General features: G+C 39.6%; 2 protein-coding genes across 3 annotated transcripts in view; both read right to left on the minus strand.

Moving 5' to 3' along the window:
- LOC114140903 (uncharacterized) overlaps positions 1-12,284 on the minus strand; it is a 1,158,965-nt gene that overhangs the window by 54,057 nt on the left and 1,092,624 nt on the right.
- Positions 1-12,284, minus strand: part of phf21b (PHD finger protein 21B) — an 80,898-nt gene that overhangs the window by 38,853 nt on the left and 29,761 nt on the right. For both annotated transcript variants that reach the window (XM_028011231.1, XM_028011232.1), the window contains exon 2: positions 7,902-7,946. In XM_028011231.1, the coding sequence (XP_027867032.1) occupies positions 7,902-7,946 (45 nt within the window). The remainder of the gene's footprint in view (positions 1-7,901; positions 7,947-12,284) is intronic.

A 12,284-nucleotide genomic window follows, 5' to 3' on the forward strand; every position in this document is an offset into this window, starting at 1 on the left:
TTACTCGACAATGCCTGCCAACTCTACACCTTCTCGATGGACGAGTTGTGGCAGTAGGCGAGTACCTTCCACCAGCGTGTCCCGTGTCGCCGGATATGTTTATCGATGTCGGATGCCAAACCAGCAGTGCGACTAACAGAAAAGGTACCCAAACTGAGATTCTCAGTTCATCTCACCAAGCGTGCCAGACAGAAGACACCCTCTTCGTGTCATCCCCTTCACCAGATCCGCCTTCCACCGATATGGATTTTCAGGATCTACTGACTGAGTTGGAGGGATACTGTAACAACCCACCAACACTGCCAGACTCTGAGATGGATCTGTCTTCGCTTCTGCAGTCTTCCCTGGAGGACATTAGCCCTCCCGGATCAGCAGGATCTCCACTTCCTCCACAGTTGGACGCCGAATGCTGGATTTCTCCGCCGTCCAATCTGACAGAGTATGAGGTTGTGGATACCTGGACACCATCATCATCTCCGGTTGCCTGCTACGAACAGGACATCTTGACTGCGGATTGCGGTGATGGACTTGACCTCTTTTGACTTCGGACTTTGTGTTTTCTGCGATGCACCGTCCGATCTCAAGGAGGGGGTGTCAAGAAAACTGGTAGGGGGTTTGAGATCTATCCAGGTACACGCAGAAACAGGTGCAGGAAAGCCTGAAGGAAATAAAGCAATCTTGTGTTTTGATTTATAATGATTGAGTGTTTTGATAATGATTAAGTTGAATATGGATGAATACAATAGGTAAAATGACTGTATGTAAGTAATCACTGAATGATTTACTGAATGATTCTGAAGTGTACGAATCATGATCTGTAATAACATGACGACAATGAAATGATTAAGGTTTGATGATATATAATAAGTGAAAGAGGTGATTAATGCTTATGATTAATGCTTAATGGAAATCAGCACATAAGTTTTTAATAATTGACTGTGTTTAAAAGTTAATCAGAGAAAAGCACATAGTTTTTAATGTTAAAAGGAGAAGGAAAACTTGTGAGTTCCTGCTGTCGCAAGCAGTTCTGAACAGATGGCCAGACGCACAGGATGGGTGGGGTAGTATGGTTGGCTAAGAACAACACGCTGAGGAATGGACGGTACTTTCCATCCCAGCCAGCAGACAGGAGGGGCCGAGACCACGTAAACTAACACTCCCCATACACATATATGGCAGAGAACTGTATATAAGCAGACGGAAAAGGAGAAGTTCTTGTTCTTTGTCTGCGGCACCGAAGTAGAGCTAACAGAAGAAGCAGATCGAGCAGACCACACCTTGGAGCCACGGGGAAAGCTGAAGCTTCTTGCCGCTAAAGGGAGACAAGTTCCAATCGTCCAACCCGGGTTCCTGATTCGATCGTCGGTCTCACCTCAACCCAAACATTGCAACAGACTTGGAGAAAGGACAAAGGTCCCGGAGGAATAAAAGAGTTGGGTTTTCAAAAGCAATTGAACCCTCTCTACTTTGTTTCCATTCTAAAGAGGATTTTTTCACACAAAGGATAAAGACTCAGACCAAGGTTTTCGGACGTTCCTGTTGCCAAAGATCCATCACCAACTGGGTATGAGTAGAATTCGCTTCCTAAAAAGCTATCTCAGAATCTGCGACATAGGTTAGGGAAAGAGACAGGAGGGTATGATTATACATGTTGATCTTATTACACTGCTCTTGACTTGTATACAATTGATTATTGATTTGTATGTCACATACCCCTGCTTAAGCTTGCTTAATAAATTCTTACTCTAAAATTCTAATGAAGTTGGTGGACATTGGAATTAATTGAGTCATTTAATCATTTTTTCAGTTCTTTTAATAAAGGTAAAACTAAGGTACATGGTTCTAGTGAAAAGGAGGCTTCATAATTTCCTTTGGTGAGAGTAAAATAATGACCCAGGGACTTACATCCAAGTCACTAAATTTTATCTAGCCGGTTCCAAGAGCAAGTTATATTTTAGAAAGCGAGCTACCGTTAACAGGAGTGGTTATTGGAATTACGCAGCTGTGAGGGCTACTCAGCTGACTGTTTCTTAACTGAAAAGGGTCGTAACTTCTGGATTGGAGGTAGTTAGAGCTAGACGAATCGCTTTCGACACCAGTTTAAATAGATTATCTCTTATAGATCTCTTTTAGGGTAATACCCAGGTCTTAGAGATTTTCCGGACCTGTTAGACAGAGAACTGGTCAGTAGTCAGCCCCGGAGGGTTGTGATGAAGTGGGCGGGGCTAGCTATTGCAGGATAACGGACACTGTCTAGGGAAATAATTTGGGGTTTATCTTATTTTAGGAAATGTAAAATCTGAACGGACCTGAGGGGATGTGAGGGAGACCAACTGGGAAGCTTCAGAGCCCCGCGCTCTGCCACAGAGAAAACAACCGTTTAACATCCGGGATTAGCCGGGATTAAGGACATCTGTTGAGCAAACGCCATGGATTGAATGTTTTATCTTCCACACAGACAAGCCAAGAGAGAGGAGAAACTAAAAGCTGGATTCTGGATGACACCTGGAGAAAAAAAAAAATCTTAAAAATCTCCAAAGATCAATATTTAAGTTGTTACTGAAAGTTTTCCTTAAATTAGATTGAAGTCTCCCACAGGCAGTTAAAATTTAAATGTATCTGTTCTTACTGTGGTGTAAAACAAATTTAAATCAGATGAAATGTTAAAAATATAAAAACAAGAGACTAAAACATTCCGACATCTCATCAGGATGAAGCTGCGACAAACCGACTCTAGTTTTTACATTCATTTAAATAAATGAAGTTGGATGAGGCCTAAGAAAAACTTGGGATTTCACATGTAGTATCCAGTAAATTGATTAATCCATCAATTATTCAACAGATTATTTCATTACTGCAGCTGAACAAGATGATAAAGAATGCAGCAGTGTTTTCAGTCAGACGCTTCTTCAAAACCGCTGCAATACAGACTGCTACAGGAGATATTTCCTTCTGACAGCTAAAATGTCAAATGTTTTTGGTGCTACTTTTACAATATTTTAAGAATTGTGCAATATTTTTTTTCTCAATCCCTTTACAAAATCTAAATATAGAAAAAATAAGATGAGAAAAAACAGCAAACAGACAGGTTGGACATAAAAACATTTTTGTTCTTTGTAAAACTTAAAAAGCTAAATTTGTATTCATTGCCATATGGATCACAAAGTCAATGACTAAGTAGATTTTAATTTTACTATCAAAACAAAATAGATGCAAAAAGTGGAGCTGAAATTAAATCACTTAATTTATTTTAAGCTCTTTTTCATAAAAATCTAAACCCAGTCTGTGTTCAAACTCGTCTTTAAAACAATCATAATTCTCGGGTGTTCAAAGTGTGGCCCAGGGGCCATTTGTGACCCTAGAATTTTTTATTTTTTTCGGCCCCTGACCAAAAGTCAAGAATGGTAAATATTTGTCAACAAAATAGAAAACAACAGATGGCCCCCAAAATTTGGAAATTTCCTATTTTTCTTTCAATAAGGCAACAGTCCCAAGCCTTTTTAATGTTTGGGATCTTTGTTGATTTAGAGATTTCATTTAAAAAATGGGGAAAATTTATTTTATTTTATGAATTATGTGGTCTGTCAGTAGTTAACATTTTGCACCACTGTCCTAAGTGTTGCTATCTGATGTGTTTGTGTTAAACAGTCAAAATAAAGAAATATTTTAGATTTATAAAGTTTTCTGACGGTGCTCCTGAACTCCGAGAGAGGAAGGAGGACGGGGAGGCAGACCGAGGGGCCAGGAAGAGTGAGGAAGAGGAGGGGGAGGAAGAGGAGGCCAGCAGATGGACTCCTGCAGACAATGGAGGCAGACAAAGAGCAGAAACAAAAAACACTCAGACTAACATCCTAATCTGGATCCTGGATGTGTTCAGACTGAATCTGGATTCATCCCAACACCAGCAGGAACATCTGGAGTCATAAAGACTTTTAGCTTTCAGAAGATCCCAGAACCAGATGCGTACAGCATTTACCTGGAGGAAAACATTTGCACTAAATCAGAGGTAAAGAAACTCTGGGATTGTTTTAAAACGACGTTTGTGTTGAAGAAACGTGAACATCTGCAGGCAGGTCCGTCTGCGTCTCTGCAGACATCTGAGAACTTCCTGCAGGCGTCCAGAGGGACGAGAAGCGGACAAAGGGACGCTCTCCGCCCGACAACAACCCCCCTCCTTCAGCCTGGGGCGAAGAGGAAACATCCCAACATGCACTGGGGTGGGTGGTCTTCATGAGGGGAGGGTGAGGCGATGATTTCTTTAGTCTGAATCACTCAGAAGGATCCGTTAACACGAACGCATCGAATGACAGATGATACGATTTTCCCAGAATAACCCAACAGATGGTGTTCCTGATGTATCCGTTTCCTCTTTATGAAAACAGTTCATAACGGTGAAATAAAATAATATCAATTTAAATCAGCAAAGGATGATTAGGCTTCTTCTGCTGATCAATTTGGGGACTGTTTCTATTTAGGGCTGAAACAATTAATCACAATTAATCGACTGAAATAATCGCCAACTAATTTAGTAATCAATTAATTGTTAAATGAGTATTCAGATTAAAAATTATTGACGATTATTTCAATAATCGATTAATCACAATTAATCGTTTCAGGCTCATGTGTTTCCAGCTGTAATGATGAAGAAATCCCCTGTTTCAGAGGACAATTCTATTTCAAATTAGGTTTGCTAAATTAGTTGACGATTATTTCAATAACTGATTAATCGGATTAATCGCGTCAGTCTTAATCCCGATAATCGAGGCGTCCGTAAGACTATAAGACGAGGAAATCTTGCAGTGTGATCTAGGAATAACAAACCCATGAAGCCTTCAGAGGACATCTGGAATTATACGGTTACATTTTCAAATATTCATTGATTATAAGACTATTTTACTGGATTTTATTTTATGGTGTCAAAGTAAAAGGGGTGGAGTATGAAAAATACACACTACACTTTTGAGAAAATTTTAAAATCTAGCCTCAGGAAAATCAAGTTTGTGATTATCTGACAGTTATTCAGACAAAAGTGTTTTTGCTGAAGCAAGAAAAACCTTCAGGAAGCCTAAAGGAAGAACAGAGGAACCTCTGAATGTTGAGTTTTGTCCTCAGACTCTGTTTTGGTCATTTTGAAACCGTCTGAAAGCGTATCTATGTTTGTTTAGCAGGTATGAAGCTCCGTTTCTCTGCAGCCAGTCTCTCTTTATCTTCTTCTCGCCTCGCTGAACGCGACAGCTTCCAGGATCAGCCGTTTGGTTTGAGCCAGCAGGTAAATATTGGCCGAGTGGATGTGAAGTGAACACTTTCCACGTCTGCAGCGGGGCGCCTTAGATTAGCTTCTTTCACTCTGTGCTCCAAGGAAAAAACAGGAGCTTAGAGGAGGAGGAGGAGGAGGAGGAAGATTATTTTGGGTCTCCTGGTTATTTTCTTACATTTATTCCTCTCCATTCGTCCCTCTGATGGCGGCGGCCATCATCTCAGCTGGATCCGAGTCTGCTTTTCCTGCACTGCATCTTTTACTTCTGCTTTCTGTCAAACTGTTTACACTTCAGGCTGACAAAGTGACAAAACCTGCAGCGATCACAGCTTGACTTTAAGATCAGATCATTACAATGACATCTGAGTGAATTAATAAACAAAAATTATCTGTTGATAATTGCAGACTAGTTCTCATACAAAAATATTACATTTTTCCTGTATTTTGAGAAATAAATTAATTTATTACATTTTCTAAGCCATAGTTTGAAATTTGTTGCATTCTTCGTGTTGGAGCTTTTTAAAAGTTGTTTATTGGACTTGAAAATGCCTCAACTTGAATGTGAAATATAACAAAACTAAATTCAAATGGTTTGATATCTGAAGACATTTTCACACGTACAAACTTCATGCCAAGATTTTACTAACTATGTTAATTTCTGTTGTTAAAAAAATACTGAATATATATATATATATATATATATAAAAAAAAGAAATTGGACGTTGTATTTTAACATTCTAAAATTGGGCCTCTGTCTCTTTAAAAACTTCTGCTCTTTCTGTAACTCTGCCTCCAGGATGTCATCCCAACATGGCTCTTTTATTAACCCTTTAACAATGTTTTTAACCAGAGTTGCTCTGAGACATAGCTGCTATAATGAGCTCAGCAGATGCACAGTTAAACTAGGTGTCTGCTAATTGTTGCTAGCTAGTCTGCAGGAGCTGAGTGGGGGAGGAGCTTCATCCCTGAAGGCGGGGCTAGGTCCTAACAGGCATTTTCCCAAACATGCATGAAATAATCAAAGCAACATTCCAGGTCTGTTTTTGATGGGAAATAATAATGTAACATAATTAAAGCTCCAATCAGTTGATTTTAGATGGTACTGCCTCTTTAAATGCAGAGGAACCGGCTGGATCATTTAGCAGCTCCTCTCTGCTGTATTATGATGCTGGAATTGATCTTCCTGATTGGCTCTAATTACACCTCAGGGAGGAAACCGAGGAAGGTGCTCTTCCCTCCTTTCGGCTTTTTGAAGGATCTTGGCTCAGAGAAAGAATTATTGCTCTGCTGCTTTCATCAGAGATGTTCTACTTCCTGTTTCCTGTTAGACTAAAGGAGGGCTTTAATCACCTCCTTAAGCTAACAACAGCAGTAATGATATAAACAGCTCCTACAACTTGACGGTTGTAAGCAGAAACTATATAATAATTCTGTTTTAAGCAGCTGAGGAGATAAAATGTATATTTACAACATAAACCTGTAAAAGCGATCCAGCCTTAATTACACACGCTGCTGCGCTGCAACAATTATCCACCCATCACAGACTTTTAATTAGGTTTCGTCTCTCCTGCAGAACGCCGCGCAGCCGCAACGCCAGGCCAGAATCGACTTCCACTCCGTAATGAATCGCAGCGCTGAAATTAAACTGACGGATAATGAATCCTTTCACTTCTCCCTTCCTCTGGTTTGCAGCCTGAGTCGCTGCAGACCGTTAAAGAGTCGCTGAAAGTACAGCGACTAAAGGCTCATGATTAACCGTCTTCTGTCCAGTTCACTGCAAAAACACAAAATCTTACCAAGTACTTTTGGTCTAGTTTCCAGTGTAAATATCTCAGTAAAACTAACTTACAAGTAACTTTTCAGCAACGTATGAAAACTTGTTTTAAGTCAATAATTCTTAACTATTTTTGGAAAAAAGGACGTGTGGAAGACATTTTCTCTGTTCATTTGTACTTTACTTAAAAGGTGACCTATTATGCATTGTGGAACAGGTTATGACATGTCCTATGGCCTATTCAAAACATGTTCATTACATTTTTTTTTAACATAATCATTCTTAGAAAATAAGCTGTTAGCATAATTTGGCCTCTTGTCACTTTAAATGCAAATAAGCTGCTACTAGCCGTGCCCTCAAACTCAACGTTTACACTCACACACAAAAATAGCTGCAAACAAATGCACAAATATACAACTGCACATCTTTGAAAAGCAGAAGTGGAGCCTCCTGCACAGAGAAAAAGAAAGTAGCAAGTGGTTTCTGGATGGTAAGTCGACAACAAAACATTTGTCTTTTCCAGCAGCCATTGTATACCAGTAAAACCAGCCACACAAATGTGCTGGAGTTCCACTTCAGTTGCTAGGTAACGGGCAAAACTCAGTTTGGGTTGCTAGGTAACGGGCAGTAGCTGCTGATTGGTAATGTTACATTCTGGATGTTTTTGATACGGCTCATATTCCAGACACCAAAAAAAAAGACTTATTGCCATAAACAGCTTGGTGTTATTTTTTGTTTTTACATTTTGACTATTTTTAGAAGCAGTTAAGACCCAAATGGTAGAACAGAAACATGAAAAATGTGAATTTTACATAACATATCCCCTTTAAGGCCACCACTGCTGATCAGAGGAAGAAAGCAGGTGCCTACCTGGCCGTTCTGAAGCTCATTGAGGCCTTTGCACAATGTCTGGTTCTGTAAAGAAAGAGGAACACCTTCAGCAACAGAATTACTTTAAGAGATTAATATTTACTCCATAAAACCTGGTTTTATTGGCTGTTGCAGCTGCAAATGACCGGAATTAATCTACACAAGTCAACTAAGACCAGAGGAGCAAAATGTTCCCATAAATCATTCCTGAATCTCAGGAAAACGGGAGGCAGACCAGGAGGTTGGAGCAATCAGGAAATAAAATGATTTATTTTCTCCTTCCTCCTGATGATCTCCTCCTCCTCTTCCTTTTCCTCACCCTGCGAGCTCCGAACGTCTGATCTGAAAATAAAAACTTGGTCCAGACTTTACCTTTTTATTTATTTTTTTCCTGATACGACAGTCAGGCTGATAAATTTGTTCTGTATGCATTGCTTTTCACACTGGGGAAATCTGGTAGCAGCAGGGAGTTGCGGTTTGCAGAGTTCACTTCAACCGAACAGAAATCGAGGTTTGTGGGCGTACCAGAGTTCGATTACGCGATCATACCTCCCCAAACAAACCAGACTTTCTACCCAAACAGACTGGAGCTGGATTAAAGCGGACTAAACATGGCTGCTGTGAATGCAGCCTAAGACTTCCCACAATCCTCTAGAAACAAATGGCAACAAGATGGAAGTAAATATTGGTTGTTTATATTGGTCTGATGTGTTAAAATGTTAAAATCATACATCCCTCCCAATGCAAGCCCTAAAAAAGGGTTGATGTAGTCACACCAAGGAGGAAAATTTGGTAAAAACTAAAAGAATATTAGAAAAGAAAGAAAGATACTAAGAAAAAAGAATTTCCATCAACAATCTACATTAAGGAGACGAAGAAGAGGCCGAGTCCAGACAAGCCGGCCTGAGGAGCAATTTCTGCCACGGGCCGAGGTGTTGGAGGTCAGAGACAGGAAACGACAGGCGGCCGTCTGATGGGTGGAGGAGGTGTAAGGAGCTGCAGGCGGAGGAAAGAGGCCGGTCCCCAGAGCGACAGCAGCATGACGACCAAACATGTGCCCACATGTCGGCGCTCAATTAGAAGTGTGGCTCACACATATTCACAGCTCCAGCAGGAGGAAGTTACAGTGAAAATGACCAGAGCCTCATTCAGCTTCAGATACTGTCGCTACGCCACGAAGAACCCAAGAACTCTAAGGATTATTAGCAGGATTATTATTATCCTGATTATAACATCAGGATTATTATCTGATTATTTCCACCAAAACAGAGTTATCATGAAGACAATCACAGCACAGGATTAAGAAAAGTTTCAGATTTTCTTCCACTGAACATCTGGTGAACTTACAGCAGAAAGGTCTCGCAAAAAAAAAACTGAAAGTTTTCCCTACAACCGCATCACACACACAAATAAAATACAATTTAGGTACTTTATAATACCTAAATTACACCAAACATGCTGGGGTTTTTTTTTAAAGAAGAGATTAACTATTTCAATAATAAAATTAATTCCTGCCGGGATCAATTCGTGGGAGATTTTCTTCTTCATGGGTTCCAATATTTTTTTTTAAATTAACATAATACCAAATAAAAATAATACAACTGATTTTTACAAAACGCAATCTTTGCTACAGATCTGTATCCTGGCTTCATTTTCTACTAATGTAGAAATGAAATGGCCATAAAAATAAATCAATAAGATTACCTATATCTATCTAGGAGAGCCAACCAGATAGAGAGATAAGAGACAAAAATACAGGCAGACAGAGAAAAAGACAGAAAAGGAGAAAGAGAGACAGATGAGCTATAGAGACCGAGAGAAACAAAGAAAAAGCAAAAGAGAGAGACAAAAGAAAGAGATGAACCAATAGAAAGAGAGAAAGAGACAGAAAAGAGAAAGATTGAGAGAAAGAGAGAAATAGAGACAGAAAAGAGAAAGATTGAGAGAAAGAGAGAAATAGAGACAGAAAAGAGAAAGATTGAGAGAAAGAGAGAAATAGAGACAGAAAAGAGAAAGATTGAGAGACAATGAAAAAGACAGAAAGAGAGCAGAGATGAAAAGAGAAAAAGCAATAGACAGAGAGGAAGAGACAATGAAAAGAAAGAGAGGAAGAGAAAAAGAGAGAAGCAATGAGACAGACAGAAGAGAGACGGTGGACAGAAATGTGTTTCTTCATTAATCCTGGACTTTTGACCGTCGTAAAAAGCTTTTTTAATCAGCTCACGTCTTTTCAGTAGCATCTGGTCCATAATGTTCCTTCTGCAGCCAAACTCAAAGAAATGAAAGAAATGAATCTGTTCTGCAAACCAAAATCTTTTCAGACACGTTTTTAAACACCAAGATACAAACCCAATAATCTGCTCAGGGATGAATGAAGCAAATCAGCTTTTCTTTAAGAAAACTCTGTGGCCTTGCCTTCGTTTCACCTTAATGCGTCTGAACTTGAACTCTTCATACACCTTCCCGACTAAACTAAACAAACAAACCACTCACTGGTTGTTTTTCAGCCTCTGAATGACTAAAAACAGGAAAGCTTTTAAAGCCAAGGCGCCCACTCATCCTGGCTCAGCCATTCAGAGCAGGACGATTTCACCAGATTTCCCTCTTTCTTTTTGCTCCTGCCTGTTTTTCCTCTGAAACGTCAGGAAGCCGCAGACAGCAGGAAAACGGTTTGAGTTTACGTCGCAGCAGACGGGCCTCTGCAGAAGATCCAGTCATTCATTTCAGCTGCAGGCAGGAAGGCAGCGACCCACTATCAGACTGAAAACTAGCTTTTCATTAGCTGCAGGTAAATGAAATTGTCTTCCGTCTCTGCGGCTGAACGTGAAGGAGCAAGCACAAAAAAAATCCATTACAGGCTGGAGAGGCTGATCAGAGATCCTGCTGACAGAGTTATCTCTGATGGAGGAGAAACACCTGAGGAAGCCGTTATTATCAGACATCATTATGGAGTGAGAAACCTGTCAGCAGTCTAAACGCTGAGAAGCATAAAAAGCAGATTTAGTTTTAAAAACCGGGAAGATTTCAGCGTTTCTTTGCATGATTAGGCATCAAATCAGGAAGTGTTGACAGTATTTACAGGACATAAATCAAAACATATTTATGTTATAAATGCATATTTTACTTCAAAATGTGTTTCCAAGCTGGGAAAAAGTTAGTGCCAATTCTCACTTTCAGGTGTTTGAGGAGTTTCTTCTAGTTCTAATCTGGGGTTTGACTAGACCAAGGAGCTGCAACATTTATAAATAAAGAGCTGTTTTCTATCAAATCACAAAAAACCTTATAATATATTTATGTAAATCTTATAAATTTAGATAAATATCTAGTTTACCAAATTTGTTGTAGTCTTTAAAGAAACAATTTTATTTCTACTTTTAGGATTTAAAATAAAAATGAACAACTTTTTTAAAAACGTTATTCGACATTTGTGGTTTTTAATGGGATTTATTTTGCTGGGCGGAGAGTAAAAACGTCTCTTTAGGTTGTAAATGTTGCAGATTCCAGGTTTCTGAAAATATTTGGAGATTTTAGAGATTTATTTTAGCATCTTGCCTCTTAATGTCCAAATATGTTAAACACGGTCTGATAAATATGTGGTTTTGCATCCTTTACTGACAGGTTTTCGGATTAATTTTACTGATAATCTGACATTTTTTCATGGATTTAAGACGAAGTGAATCGGATCTGGAGGTAAAAATGGACGTTGATGGGCGTAATGAGCCGCTCTGTTCAGACCTTTAACTAAAAGCCGCAGCTCTTTCAAGCTTTTACATCATTATCATCCTGTCACTCCTGTCGGCTTCACCTGCCTGAACAATGGCTGTGAATCACACTAAAGCCATCATTTAGAAACATGGAGGTGTTAAACCTGAATCGAAACAACAGGAACGCTTCCTGGAATCCTCTCGGCGTGTTTTTGAAACCTGCAGGTGGAGTCTGTTTGCTTCGGCTTTTCTCCCACAGAAAGAGGTTTGGGAGTGAAATGGAGCCTTTGTGCTCCTCATTCAGTTTTCCAACAAGAGCAATTCCTCCCAGCTTTGATCATTTCCATGTAATGTTCCAGCACATAATGTTTCACAGGATTCCAATTTTCACTGAACTCCGGTTTCTACTGAAGAAGCAATTTTCTGACTCAATCTCTGCAGAGTTTCTCAATGCAGCCTGAAACATTAAACACCGCTGGAAGAGATTTCATTCTCATTTCGGTTCATTTCATCAGCAGCTTTATTCCAGATCAATATCTCCCCAAAGAAACCTGCAGAAAACGAAGCTGAGTTTGGTTTGTGTAAACATTTCGGATGAAGACGTCGGCAGAGGAAAGAAAAAACTTAAAACTGAAGCAGGTTTTCTTCATCAAATGGTCAGAGCTGGATTAATCTGGAT

This window comes from Xiphophorus couchianus, chromosome 24 (genome assembly GCF_001444195.1).
Source record: "Xiphophorus couchianus chromosome 24, X_couchianus-1.0, whole genome shotgun sequence".
In the NCBI taxonomy this organism is placed as follows: domain Eukaryota; kingdom Metazoa; phylum Chordata; class Actinopteri; order Cyprinodontiformes; family Poeciliidae; genus Xiphophorus; species Xiphophorus couchianus.